General features: G+C 54.8%; 1 protein-coding gene across 8 annotated transcripts in view; it reads left to right on the forward strand.

Moving 5' to 3' along the window:
• NT5M (5',3'-nucleotidase, mitochondrial) overlaps positions 1-7,800 on the forward strand; it is a 38,956-nt gene extending 31,156 nt beyond the window's left edge. For 3 of the 8 annotated variants that reach the window (XM_077970481.1, XM_077970478.1, XM_028836063.2), the window contains 3 exons: positions 5,032-5,146; positions 5,464-5,504; positions 6,943-7,800. In XM_077970481.1, the coding sequence (XP_077826607.1) occupies positions 5,032-5,146; positions 5,464-5,504; positions 6,943-7,245 (459 nt within the window). In that variant the 3' untranslated portion in view covers positions 7,246-7,800. Of the gene's footprint in view, positions 1-5,031; positions 5,165-5,463; positions 5,505-6,942 lie in introns of all 8 variants that reach the window. The other 5 variants (XM_015118734.3, XM_015118736.3, XM_077970480.1 and 2 more) reach the window with 3 other exon arrangements.
• The last annotated feature ends 6,735 nt before the right edge of the window (positions 7,801-14,535 follow it).

Raw genomic sequence — 14,535 nt, forward strand, 5'->3', positions numbered from 1 at the left:
ATATATCACATTAATTGATTTGCATTTGCTGAACTATCCTTGCATCCCTGGGATAAATTCCCCTTGGTCATGCTGGATGATCTTTTTTTAATGTGTTGTTGACTTCGATTTGCTAATATTTTATTGAGGATTTTTGCATCAATATTTATCAGTGATACTGGCCTACAGTTTTCTCTCTCTTTTTTTTTTTTTGATGTGTTTGTGTCTGATTTTGGTATCACGGTGATACTGGCCTCATAGAATGAGTTTGGAAGTATTCCTTCCTTCTCTATATTTCTGAGTAGTTTAAGTAGGATTGGTATTAGTTTTGTAAGTGGTAGAATTCAGCAGTGAAGCCATTGGGTCTCAGCCTTTTCTTTGCTGGGAGACTTTTCTTATGGCTTCAATTTTTGTTACTTGTTATTGGTCTGTTTGTTTTGGATTTGCTCATGGTTCAATCCTGGTAGATTGCATGTGTCTAGGAATTTGTGCATTTCTTCTAGATTTTCTAATGTATTGGCATGTAGTTGCTCATCGTAGCCATCAATGATCCTTTAAATTTCTGTAATATCAGTTGTAATGTTTCCTTTGTCATCTCTGATTTTATTTATTTGGGTCTTCTCTCTTTTTTTCTTACTTTGGCTAAAGGTTTGTCATTTTGTTTAGCTTTCCAAAAAACCAACTTTTTGTTTCTTTTCACAAAACCAATTTTTGTATTTTTTTATATTTCATATTCATTTATTTCTGCTCTGGTTTTTGTTATTTCTTTTCTTTTCTTTTTTTCTTTTTTTTTTTTTGAGACAGAGCCTTGCTCTGTCACCCAGGCTGGAGTGCAGTAGCACAATCTCAGCTCACTGCAACCTCTGCCTCCTGGGTTCAAGCCATTCTCCTGCCTAAGCCTCTCAAGTAGCTGGGACTACAGGTGCCCCCCACCACGCCCAGCTAATTTTTGTATTTTTAGTAGAGATGGGGTTTCACCATGTTGGCCAGGCTGGTCTCGATCTCCTGACCTTGTGATCTGCCTGCCTCTCAAAGTGCTGGGATCACAGGCGTGAGCCACCACGCCCGGCCTGCTCTTGCTTTTCTGTTTCTTTAGGATGCATCATTAGGTTGTTTACTTGAAGTTTTTCTTCTTCTTTTTTAATTTTTTTTAGAATTCAGGCCCCCACAAAAGCATTTTCTTCTTTTTTGATGTGGCACTTATAGCTATAAACTTCCCATTTAGTACTGCTTTTGCTGCATCCCATAGGTTTTGGTATGTTGTGCTTCCATTATCATGTGTTTCAATAAATTTTTCAGTTTCCTTCATTTCTTCATTGACCCACTTCATTCAGGAGCATGTTGTTTAATGTCTGTGTGTTTGTGTAGTTTCCAAAATTCCTCTTATTGATTTCTAGTTTTATTCCAAAAATACATGTGATTTTTGTATATTGACCTTATCCTGTTACTTTGCCAAATTAATAGTTCTACTTGCTTTATGTAGACAATTTGGGGCTATGAAAGTCTAGTTATGATAATTATATTTATTTAGTAACATCTGTATCAGGCATTACTCCAGGTGTCCTCACAGTGTTTTATTTCATCATACCAGCGACACTGTGAGGAAACTGATCTCACAGTGGAAGTCACTGGCTGGCCCAAGGTCCCCAGCTCACATGTATCAGAACCACAGGGGCAAGAGGGGAGACTTAGGGCCTAATTTTGAGGGTAAGACAAAAAGCTAGAATCCTTTTTCTGAAGACTTTCTGTGTGACAGGTGCAGTACTGAGACTTTGATGCACAATTTTCCACTAAATCCCCACGAGGTAGATGCTGTTCTCATCCCTGTGTCACCACACAGGGACTGGGCAACCTGCTGAGGGATAGAGATACTCACATGAGAAGCTGGTGGTATCTATGAGTAGTGGCCACATAAGTGCTCATGGCTGGGCTCCAGGAGGCTCAGGGGGAACCCCATGCCCTCTTCTATTTTTACCTCTTACCATATATAAAATTTAACCCTGGCCGGGTACAGTGGTTCACACCTGTAATCCCAGCACTTTGGGAGGCCGAGGTGGACAGATCATAAGGTCAGGAGTTTGAGACCAGCATGGTCAACATGGTGAAACTCTGTCTCTACTAAAAATACAAAAATTTAGCTGGGCGTGGTGGCGGATGCTTGTGATCCCAGCTACTTGGGAGGCTGAGGCAGGACAATCACTTGAACCTGGCAGGTGGAGGTTGCAGTGAGCCAAGATCACGCCATTGCACTCCAGCCTGGGGGACAGAGCAAGACTCTGTCTCAAAAAATGAAAAAAAAAAAAAGCCCCAAATGGGGTAAATACATATAAATACATATATACATGTATAAGTTAAAAGTATAAAACTTCTGCTCTTCAAAAGGTACTGTTCAGAAAATGAAAAGACAAATCACAGATCATGAAAAAATATTTGCAAAATGCATTGTCTGATAAAGGACTCTTTTCTAGAATACAAAAACTACTCTCACAACTCAATACAAACAGCCCACTTTGTTTTGCCACTTGTGTGACCCCTGGGAAGTCACTGACCCTCTCTGAGCCTCTGTTTCTTCATCTGTACGGGATCTCGTCACCACTGTCATGGTGCATCATTTTCCCACACAAACTCTTTGTGCAGAGCAGCTCTGTATGTTGTCTGCAGACTGGCGCCGGTCCAAGATGAAACAGAAACTCGGTGCTTGTGATTGGAAACGTTCATGGCAATTTGACAGTGATGCAGTGTTCAGGCACATGATTTGATTTCATATCTTACAAAAGCGTTGGTCACAGTGCAGTGGAAATTAAAAAAACAAAACCTGACCCTTCTCTTCCTACACTCCCAGATTTTCCATGTTCCAGCCTCACTCCAGGGTTTCCCCATTCCTCAAACACCTGAGCACCAGCCTGCCTTGGAACATCAGTGTTTGTTGTTCCTCTGCCTGAAATGTTCCTGCCAACCTACGGAGAGCCAGCCGCCTTGTCAGTCGGCTCCAGAGCAGATGCCGCCGTTATGGTGAGGCCTCTGTGTGAGGCTGGAACTCTGTGCTGACTGCAGAGCCCTTGCCCCCCGGCTGGGGTTGTCTGTGGCCTGTGTGCCTCCTCCTGCTATGTGCATTCCATAGGTCTCCTGTTGACCGTCGTCTCTCCGGTTCCTGGAACTCTACCTTATGCAATATTGGCTAAATTACTCCACGAGTAAGGAAAGTTTGGCTACCTGGAAGGCTGCTGTGAGGCTTAGATACGATGACGGACGCCGCGTGCCTGTGGAGTAGTTCTGCTAAAAACATTAGCCCCAGGCTCTTGCCCCGCATCCAGCCTTCACAAGCAACTTACAGTCCTGTGGGGCAGATGTGAAGTAAGTTATAGAGATGTATAGCTCCAACTGTGACACTGCTAGGAAGGACAATTAGAGTGGGAAGGCCGAGGAGGTGACAGCTTTAGAAGGATAGGCGCTCACTGGGCTAGGAGAAGGGCCCTGTGTACATGTGTGTGTGTGCACGTGTTCTCTTGTGTGTGCATGGGTGCACACACGTGTCCATGAAGGAATGTTCCAGTCAGAGGAAATGGCATATGTGAGGCTCTGAGCAGGAAAAAGCATAATACGGTCAAGCACTGAGAGGAGGTCGCTGTGGGTGGGCGCGGTAAGCGAGGTGGCCACAGGGAAAGGCGGCGCTGGGACAGCTGTAGGGCTGGTCTGCTCTGCACATCCAGCCCTTGTCTAATGTCCTGTGTGCTGGCCAGTTGCAGAAGGTCATGCAGTGTCTGCCTTCGTGAAGTGGGGCTCCTGAAGCAACCTCCAACTGGAAGAAAGCCACCCCAAGGCACCCATGTCCCATCCCCTTGTCATATACAGGGAAAAACGGAGTCCCTGAGAGGGCAAGGACCTGCCCGCCTCTGCCCCAGGTTGGCAGCTGATGCACTGAGCTCCCTGCACAGCCTGGGCCACTCAGTGTTTCTGTTTGTTTATGCAGGAACCAGGGGAGCTTTGGGAAAAAGTGCATCCAGTCCTGCCCGTCCTCTGCTTAAAATCTGCTGCTGGTTAACGTCTGTAGTTGTAACAGGGTCTGTGAGTTAAGGTGTTGGTTGCCAGTGTCAGAAATCAACAAGGGTGTTGGAATCTGGGTGGCTGTAGAGACAGCCTGGAGCTGGGCAGGGCTCAGTCAGGGTGCCTGGGGCCCATGGGCCAGAGCAGGTGCCATGCTTAGGCCGCGCCCACCCCTGGCTGCACTGGGGTGGTGAGAGCAGCCAGGACCTGCTAACCTATAGGAAAAAGTCAATTTCCCCAGGGAATCGAGGAAAAGGGAAAAGATGCCGAGAGCCCACCAGTGGCGACAGGGTGCCGGTGGCTTGCCAGGCCCCGGTCTGCTCCCCGCCCCTGGGGAGTACCAGCACCCCAGCTTGCTATCCGTTGGCCCAGACACACCCCACCCCATTTCCGTCAGCGCCTGGAATGCGCTGTGTGCTAGGAGTGCCCCTGTGGTCAGCTTGCGTGTCCTGAAGAAAGTCTTCCTTGGGCAGCCTGTGGCTTCTTTGTAGGCCTGTCCCAGGTGTTATGTAACTCATTGTTTAAGAGGGCCTTGACCGCTGTCTCCTCAGCTGTAAGCTCCCTGAGGGTAGGAGCTGCTTTTCGTCTTGGTTTTCTTTGTTCAGTGCCTAACAGAACGCACTGCCCGCATGCATGTGGGGCAGGAGGTGGCAGTGGCCCAGCAGGTGGCGGGGGTGGCAGACACGGCCGTCCTCTGCCCCCTCTGTTTGGGTTGTGCTGTGCAGTGTTCGCTGGGTGTGAAGGGGGTACAGGGCTGCGTTTGTCATGACTCTGCTGCTTTCTAGCTACTGGGGTGTGGACCAGCCATGCGTGCTCCCTGAGTGCCGGCGTCCTGGGCTGGACTCCCTCCCAGCACTGACTGCCTGGCGCTGGGCTTTGGCGTCAGGCTTCCGTCCCTCCCTGCCTGTTAGCTGAGGTCTAGGCTGACCCCTACCCTCGGCTCTGGGTCGGCTCCCAGGTCTGATGTCACTTTCTTCTCACCACCCGCCCCCGCCTGCTCGCGTCCAGTACGCCTGGGTGGAGAAGCACTTCGGCCCTGACTTTCTGGAGCAGATTGTGCTCACCAGAGACAAGACCGTGGTCTCTGCTGACCTTCTCATAGACGACCGGCCGGACATCACAGGCAAGTGGCCTGCGGCAGGTGAGGAGCATATGGGGAGGGCCCGAGCCTTGGCCGCCTTCTCCTGGGCAGTGAGCACTTAGCTGCTTCCTGCCCCACTTAGTCCTCAGCTGTTTGCCAGGCACTGAGCCCTCCCCTTCGGGAAGACAAGGCCCCTCTGTATGGGCTGTGGCCTGGTGCTCCTGGGAGCTGGGAGGAGTGGGTGCCAGCTCTAGGGTTAACTTGAGGGGTGGCCTTGGGGAAGTCCCTTCAGCATCAAAGCCTTGCTTTCCTCATGTAACACGGGGACTCAACTCTGGTCTCCAAATGTTTGTTTTTAGCAGCAAAACCCAGAGGGCACAACAGAGCTCCTGCGGGGAAGGTGGGTTGGGACAGAAGACCCCCCTCCCAAAAAACATGCAAGCCAGTCAACTTTGAACTGCCGTAGAAAGGAGAGGGAGACGGGCGTGGCGACTCACGCCTGTAATTTGGGAGGCTGATGCGGGTGGATAGCTTGAGCCCAGGAGTGTGAAACCAGCCTGGCCAACATAGCGAGACCCTGTTTCTGCAAAAAAATACAAAAGTTATCTGGGCATGGTAGTGCCTGCCTGCAGTCCCAGCTACTCCAGGGGCTGAAGTGAAAGGACTGTTTGAGCCCAGGAGTTGGAGACAAGCTTGGGCAACTTGGTGAGACTACCTGTCTCTACGAAAAAAAACCCCCAAAAAATTAGCCAGTGGTGGTGGCGCATGCCTATGGTCCCTGTGACTCTGGAGGCTGAGGTGGGAAAATCACCTGAGCTGGGGAGGTAGAGGCTGCAGTGAGCTGTGATTGCACCACTGCATTCCAGTCTGGGTGACAGAGTAAGACCCTGTCTCAAGAAAACAAAACACAACACAACACAACACAGGAGACGGGAAGTGTATGGTTTACCTAACTGAAAAGAGGCGTGAGGAGGGCCTTGGCCAGCCAAGTCTAGGCGTTGAAACTGCCCGTGAGTGTTGTTGCTTTGCGTCCTGGCTCTGCCCTGGCCTGCTTTCCCGACATCCTCCTCGTAGCCATCGGTAGTTTCAGGTCTAGTCTTTTGGACACCCCAGTGGGAATATACATTCTGTTTTTCCCCTGATGGTTTTAGCACTGGCTTGGGAAACATGCCCACCTCCATCACTGTGTCCAGAGGGTGGATTCCATGGCTGTACCCATCCCACCCCACCCCACCCTCCCCAGCCTCGTGGATTCCTGCCAGAGTCAGGGCAGACAGTGGCCTGTGGGGGCCGTGACCTTCAGGGCCCAAAGGCTGACTTGGCCTCCATCTCCAGCCACAGGGAGCTGGGGGCGGGTGTATAACCCAAAGGGGTGGCGTCTCACCAGCAGCACCAGTGTGGACACGAGGGAATTGAGGCCTGGAAAGGCTGCAGGGGGTCTGTGGTCAGCGGCTGGTGAGCTACAGAGCTAGTGTCACCTGACCTTCCCACACTGGGCCAGCGGGATGGCGGGGCACGGAGAGGGAAGTTGGAATACCATGTGGTATAAGCCATCAGGATGGCGGGGCACATGTCCCTTGGCAGCGCTGGTGGTGACGGCGGCCTGCACAGTCAGTCCCTGTTGACTGAGTGCTAGCTGCGCGTACTGAGGGCCTCCTTGCTGCATCTCATGCCATCCTCACACCTGCTGCGAGGCAGGCGTGCGTGCAGTCACCACTTTACAGAGGAAACTAGTTTTGGTGAGGCCAGATGCCTGCTTGGATTACCCACATTTCCACCCTAGGTGGCTGCGTTCCAGGTCTCCACTGCTGAGCTGAGTGCTGCTTTCCCACCCACAGGGGCCGAGCCAACCCCCAGCTGGGAGCATGTCCTCTTCACCGCCTGCCACAACCAGCACCTGCAGCTGCAGCCCCCTCGCCGCAGGCTACACTCATGGGCGGACGACTGGAAGGCCATTCTGGACAGCAAGCGGCCCTGCTGAACTGGACTGTGCTTCGGGCTCCTCTGGGGCTCTGACCTCAGGGCTCCCAGCTCGGGGCCTGTGGGGCCAGTACGCTGCTCTGGGGGTCCCTCCGAGACTCCTGGGCCCCATGACCTCCTGCTGCATGTCCCTTCCCTTCCCCAGCCCTGCCAGGCCTTAACCTGATCACAGGGCAGGGCTGGGCCCTCTGGGCGCTTGGACATAGACATGTGGTCCCAGGCCATTCAGCCTGACCTCAGGCAGCAGGCTCCAAGCTACCAGAAGCCCAGGGGCTCAGGACAGGGAGGAGTTGAGGCCACTGTTCAGGGGACTGGTGGCCCTCTCCACTCCCTAGGCAAGTTCTCTGAGGCAGAGGGGAGTTCCCTGTTCCCAGAGTCTGCAGCCATCAGCAAGGAGGACGGGAACCCGGCGACTGAGGTGCTTCCAGGTGGGGATGAGCCCCCCTCATGGTCTCAGCCGCAGCACCCCTTATTCCAGCTGCCCTGCCCAACCTGCTCACCCCACACGACCTTCTCTGTATTCAGCAAACACTCACTAGGTGACAGCGGCCACCAGGCTCTGTGCTGGGGGACGATACCGGCCCTGGCCTCGACCAGCTCAGAGGTTTCTCACACCTCTGTTCCCAGGGCCCTGCTCAGGGCCCAGCAGAGAGTCCATAGGCTTGAACGTGTGTTGAGTGCATGAAAAATAAATGCTGTTCACGTGTGTAGCTCAAGGTTGTGGCCTGCCTCAAGACCCTCTAGCGTCTGCCCCCTGGGACCCAGCTTCAGGTCTTGTAAGGGGGCAGTTCTGCTGCACTGAAGACAGGCAGAGGATGGCATGACTTCAGCCTGCACCTCGAAGGGTGGGCCCTAGCAGTGGTCTCCTCGGGGCACCTCCCCGTTCTGGTTGGTGAGGCTTAGGAGATGGGCCTTAGTGGTGGTCTCCTTGGGCCACCCACCTGCTCTGGTTGGTGAGGTTTAGGAGATGGGCTCCAGACACTCGGCTGCTTTCTCAAGTGCCTCCTTCCCGCACCTGCCCCAGTGCCCCAGAGCAGGGTCCCCCATCCTCTGCTCTTCTCCCAAGGCCAAGTTTCTATAGGGTCACAGGAGCCCTGTGGGGGAAGGCTGGTGTTAGAGCCTCAGCTTCTGTTCCTTTTGACCCACTGGGAAGTGACAACTTGAACCAGCCACCTCCCCACTACCCTTTGGAGAGGTTTTGGGACGACTTTCTTGTCCTTATGCCCTTCCCCTTACTGCTCTGACCACTCTCCCATCATGGCCCTTGAAGGGAACATGGGTTGCCCACACCCCTAATCCACCCCAGCTCTGGGGCCCTCCTGGCAGGCCTCTGCCGTATATGACAGAGATGCTTTGGGCTGCCCTGGAGGCAGGGTCAGGTAGGAGGGAAGACAAAGGGAAGGCATTCATGGCCCAAGGTTGGCTGAGCTTTTTGATGTTCCTGTTCTTATAGTCTCAGGAGCTTAGGCTCCATCACCCACCTTAGGGAGGGAGGACCCCTCCAGGCCCCATCACCCCAGCTTAAGGAGGAAGAACTCTAGACTTAGCCAAAGGCAGATCTCTACTGCACGCCCCCCCACCCGCTGAACCGACATTTTTCTTTGGGTTGAAGGGGAGAGGCAGGACCAGGAATATATTTGGGGTTGCATGATGTGATCTGAAACCATCTGGTCCAGGCAGGGTGGTGGTTGGAGGAGTCCTAGCTGTCTTGCCACATGGCTCTGGAAGGAAGTCTGACCCTGGGATGCTGGCTGCCCAGCTGCTCCTGAGTCCCTCTGCCTCTTCCTGCTGTCTGAGGTCTCACCTGTGGGGTCCTGAAAGTCCCTCCTAATGAAGCAGGAGAATGAGTGATGTGCAGCTTCTTTCTTGTCCCCAGCAGGGCCTGTCCACCTGCTCCACGCCCTGTTCTGAGAGGGACTGCCCCACAGAAAGGTTCAGAAGACTCTAGTCACAAGTCCTCTCCTGGGGCCAGCCACACCCTGAAAACATTTGTGACTATAACTTGGGGTGCAGAAAGCAACTTGGCTTGTTTCCATCCTGGGGGCCCTTCTGATGACAGACACTCAATCCTGTCTGGATTTTCTCAGCTGCATCCTGGTTTTTCCCTCCCTCCTCCTGCCCAGGGAGAGCCCTGGGCCTGGGGGCCAACTTGGTGCAGGGGTTTGGGCCGGGTCACTGAGACCGGTGTTCACTGACCCCAAGGGAGCTGTGGAGGGGCCCTGAGGCCTTTTGTCCACAAAGAGTGGGGCAGGGCCTGGCGGGGCCCCACTGGGGGACATTCCCTCCTGCCTCTTGCCCCAGCCAGGAGATCTTCGTTGAGTATAGGGGAGGGCAGGGCTGGGCAGTCTCCATCAGCTCCCAACCAAGCGTCCGCAAGAATAACGTGCTCTGAATCCTTCAGTAGACGGACTGTTCCGAAACCTTTTCTTTTAGACTGATAATTGCCATCAGTTTTAAAGGTCAGTTTAGGAACTCCATGCTCCAAATTGCCGCATTTGTTCTCTGCTCAGTTATCATCACTCACCCCGAGGTGGGCAGCTGCTTCAGCTGCATAATTTATTTAAAGAAGAAAAAATAATTGCAGGGGCAAAAATGCTTCAGAACATGACCCCACCTGACAGATGGTATCAAAGCAACTTGCTGTGACGGTGACAAGCACTTCGAGGGGTGACTGAGGGGCTGCAGAGGCACTGTGGAGCAGCAGGAGGAGGCCCCAAGGGCCTCAGGTCCCAGCACAGTCTCCCACATGGAAGAAGGGGCCAGCCCCTGGCTGAGGCGCCCTGCAGAGGCCCAGGGCTGGGGGGAGCTTGCTGAGGTAGAAACGGGAAGCAGGCGTTGACGAGTGAGGTGCCGTCTGCACCTGAATGCTCAGCCAGCTGCTGCCGTCCCCATTGCACTGACTTCGACCGGGACCCCAAATTCATGATTGTGTCAACATTCTCCTGATTGAGGCTGGGCGTGGTGGCTCACGCCTGTGAGCCCAAAACTTTGGGAGACTGAGGCAGATGAATCAGTTGAGGCCAGGAGTTTGAGACCTGCCTGGCCAACATGGTGAAACCCTGTCTCTACTAAAAATACAAAAATTAGCTGGGCGAGGTGGCGGGCGCCTGTAATCCCAGCTACTCGAGAGGCTGAGGCAGAAGAATCACTTGAACCCGGGAGGCGGAGGTTGCAGTGTGCCAAGATGGCGCCACTGCACTCCAGCCTGGGCGGCAGAGAAAACTCCATCTCAACAAAAAAAAATTCTGATTGAAATGAAGGTCACTTTCTCGGAAGCTTGGGAAGCGCGTGTTTTGCATCAGAAGCAGTTTTTGAACCCCAGAAAAGAAGATCCACCCCCGCTAGGAAAGCTAGGCCTGGTTCTGCCCCATGGCACGTCAGCTCTATCCCTCCCTTATCCACCGGGCTGGCCTCTCAGTGGCTCAGCTCTCGGTGAAAGTTGTGATTCATTGGAAAGTACTGGAAAGATTCAGAGCTCTAGGACCAGAGCCCCTGGAAGGGGTGACATCCCCCAGGTGGAGAGGGCGCTGGGAAAGCAGGTTTGTGGAGCGTGTAGGAGTCGTGGCCGCACGCTCAGGTGTATGGGGGATGTGCCCCTGCTTCTCTGTCCTGCCAGAGGGCGGAGGCATCTGACTTCCGCACCTGCTCTTCAGCAGGGGGGCCTCCAGCAGGAGGGCTTTGTCATTGTCCCCCGGCTGCTTCCCCACTGCAGCCCCTACCCAGCTTGGGTGGGGTCCCCGCTGCCTGCCCCGCCCCCCTGCCACCTCTCCTCAGCCCCCTTCCAGGTTCCAGACTTCCACTTGCGTGTGTCAGAAACACAGCTCAAACGGACCCATGCGCACATGTGCAAAGCTCGTGGGCCTGAGAGGCCCAGGGCACGCTCACCCCCAGGGGCTCACACAGCCTGACCAGGCTTTCTCGTCCTTCCTGCTCTCTCATTGCACTGTCCACCTCTGCTTCCTGGCCTGTGGACGCTCCCTGGAGGGCAGGGCAGCTGGCACACTATGCCCATGCTCCGAGCGAGCCGCTGAGCTCTGGTCCACAGTGGTGGTAGATGATGTCACAGAAACGGCTCAGAAATAGCGAGGGGGGGTGGTGGTGGTGGCAAACCTGGCAGCAGAGCCTGTGACGAGTGCAGTGATGCCTCACAGCAAGGCTCAGGGGACAGGTGGCCTGGTCTGAAGTCACCATAAGCAGAATAGGCTTCGCACCAGGACATCCGGGTCAATAACAGCCAGGCCCAGGCTGGCGATGACTCATGTTGGAGGGGCTCTGGCCAGTGCCCTGGAGGGAAGGCGAGGGAGCAGTCTCACCAGGTGAAGTTTCCTTCCAGCATTTGGGTGTAAACCCTCCAATGCACAGATGGGCTGGGGATGTGGCCTGCTTGCCACGGGCGACAGAGGCTGCTGTGTGGCGAGTACTGCGGCAGGGCCTGCTCTGCATCCTGTGCACCCTGGGGTGGCACTGGCGGCACTTTCCAGCCCTCGGGTTCCATCATGTGGTCTTCTTACTTGGGCCTCTGGGTGGTCACAGGGGGGTCACATGACTGTAAAATGTGTCCTCATTCACAAGGGGCCCAAATGCTGGGGAGGGAGGCCCAGGGTGGAGGAAGGGTGGCCGCCCCCCCAACTCCCTTCCCAACCCCCCCCACAGACCTCTGTGCTCTGCATCTGTGCCTGAGCCTCAGTGGGGGTGTTTTTTAAATTGTGAAATGGACATTTGAAGGACATCTCTGTCTGAGTGCCTGGCATATAGATACGGCTCAAAGGATGGCAGCCGGGATGAGGATGACGAGGCAGAGATGAAGGGGACACACGTGTGTGCACCATGCACACACACACACCCCAAGTGGTGCGGACTGGAGTCCTCCAGGCTGGCCTCGGGCTTCAGGGCAGAAAGATTGTGGGGTGTCTTTAATTTTCTGGGTCAGGGTTCCCCACTGGGACCCGATCCAGCATCACTTTGACAATAGCTGTTTCCTTAGCACTTACTGTGTCCCGCCACTGTGATCAGCACATTTCACGGCCACAGAACCACCCTCTGGAGCTGTCCCCAGTTAGGGATGGCGCGAGCCATCTCTGCGTGGCCAGGCCTGCTGGGGCTGCCCTAGGCGGTGGCCATGCTGGGACTGTGCTTGTGGCCTCCTGGCACTGTCCTCTGGCCTGGCATTCTCTTGGGGCCCAGGTGTTCCTGGGTGAAGCAGGGCCTGAGGTCGGGAGCTGGGCTTCCGTCTGAAGGGGGTTCCAGGTGCTTAGCCTGCAGCAAAACTACAGGACAGGCAGAAAGGGTCAGGCCAGAGCAGGCCAATTCTTAGAGGCCAGAGGGGCAGGCCCAGCCACTGAGGTGGCCTCAGTTGTCAGTCTTGGGGCCGGGGAGGGTGAGGAGAAGGGAATGGGAGCGAATCGATCTTCCACCGTGTGACTGACTGGTGCTTACATATGCAATGGAGACAGCACTTTGTAGACAACTCCTGTTGCCCCAGTTTTCTTCCCAGCAATCCTGCCAATCAGGCCAAGTGATGACCCCCACCACCCCATGGGAAGGTAGGGCAGGTGTCATCCAGGACAGGAAGGCCATGGGTAGGGAGGAAGGAGATGACTTGGGGAAAGTTCCCACTAGCCTGAAATCTGCCTCTGGTCCTGGGTGGGAGGAGAGTCTCAGAGGGGCCACACTGTTGGAGGGTGAGCCAGGGCCCCGGGAAGTGACCCCCATTCGTCTTGGTTCAATAGTAGGCGTATGTGTTGGGGGTATGAGCAAGAGAACAGTAATCCCACAGAAACCCCAGCTCGTGAGGGGCCGGTTCTGCATGGCGTGAGAGAGGTTGAACAGGTGACCGCCAGGTAGGGCCACAAGGCCCCCTGCTCTCCCTCAGCCTGGAAAGGAAAAATCCAGGGGATCCTGTGTGCTCGTGGAGGAACCACGGTCAAGAACTTTGGTGGGCAACTGCCTACTTGACGAGGTGAGCTGGGGCTGAGGGCTGCAGGGGACCATGCAGTCTGGGGTCAGATGGGAGCTGCAGCCAGACCTGAGGGGCTCAGAGCACCCGCGGAGCCCAGGCAGGACTTCACTGGCTGGGCCTCGGGAGCAGGCCCCTCGCTGAGCTTCAGGAGCTTGACGGCAGAGCAGGCAGGGCGGAGGCCCACCCCTGAAACCTGGCAGCACGGACAAGCCCCGAAGCAGAAACCAGCTCCTGGATCCAGATGCCCCCGTGGCAGGGAAGGAAATGAAGGAGACCCTGTCAAGCCCAGAGGGACCATCAGCCGCTCCAGGGCATGGAAACTTTGAACAGACTCAATGCTTCTCCCAAAGAGCCTGAGTTAAACCAAAGATCACTTGAATGGAAAGACTGAGTTCATTTTAATTGGCAATTTAAAAAAAGTGGTGATTAGTTATAGTTAATAGGGAACAGTTATTTGCTGTTTTTCAGTTATCTGAGTTTTCACATGTGCACCTGATTCTGTCACACCTGCGCCTCATTTAACCCTTCCTACATCCTGCGTCGTGGTGTCACCCCCAGGAAACCAGGGCTCAGAGAGGCTCATTGGCAAGCCCCCCAGCCACACAGCAAGCAAGGCTGGAGTGGGAGCTCAGCCCCCAGAGTTTGCTGCAGAGGAGGGAGGGACAGGGCGTCTGCAGGACAGGGCCTGGCGCTGCCACCGACTTGCTGTGTGATAGTTCTCTGAGCCCACTTCCTCTGCTGACAAATGAGAGTGGGTCCGCGTCCAGGAGAAAGGGTTGAAGGAAATAGGGACATTTATTCCAGAATGTTGCTGCTCGATTGAGGAAACTGACTTCCTCTGTAAAGCAAGGCAGTGGGCTTGGGGGTGGGAGTCCTAAGTGGGGAGGACAGGCCTTCCACAGGAACTTGGAGAGTTCTTCCAGGGGCATTGTCGTGGTGTGGCCACCAGGTGGCAGCACAGCCCCCTTCAAATGACTGGTCATGCGTGCTTATGATGGGGGGTGCCTGGGTACAGGCGGCTGTGGGGAAAGAATGGGGAGGGGCCCCGTTCCCCACGTGCTCTTCTTGCCCTCCTGGGCTAGCTCTTCTCCTTACGCCCCAGGCTGCTGTGGACAAATGTCTGATGGGCCCATGGCGCCAGCCAGACTGAGGACCCGTGAGCAGCCTACCAGGGTAGGGGGCTCACCCTTGGCCAGCAGAAACCTTCTTGTCTCCAGTCACAAACTTTAGGCACCCACCACCACCAAGGCCTTAAGGAGGCCTGAAGAGGAAAGTCGCTCTGCTTCCAAGCCAGGGCTTTGTGCAGGTTGCAGCTGGGTCTTGGGCTGCACCTCTAGCCCACCCACAGCTCCCTGTCATGTTAGGGATGAAGTGGGATCTCCTTAGCTTAGCACCAGAAGAAGACCCTTCAGGACCTGGCCCTCCCCATCTCCCTGGCGCTCCGGGCTCCTGGGGCTCCTCGCATGCCTCACCCGCGGCTTTGCACCTGCCT

This window comes from Macaca mulatta, chromosome 16 (assembly GCF_049350105.2).
Source record: "Macaca mulatta isolate MMU2019108-1 chromosome 16, T2T-MMU8v2.0, whole genome shotgun sequence".
Classification (NCBI taxonomy): domain Eukaryota; kingdom Metazoa; phylum Chordata; class Mammalia; order Primates; family Cercopithecidae; genus Macaca; species Macaca mulatta.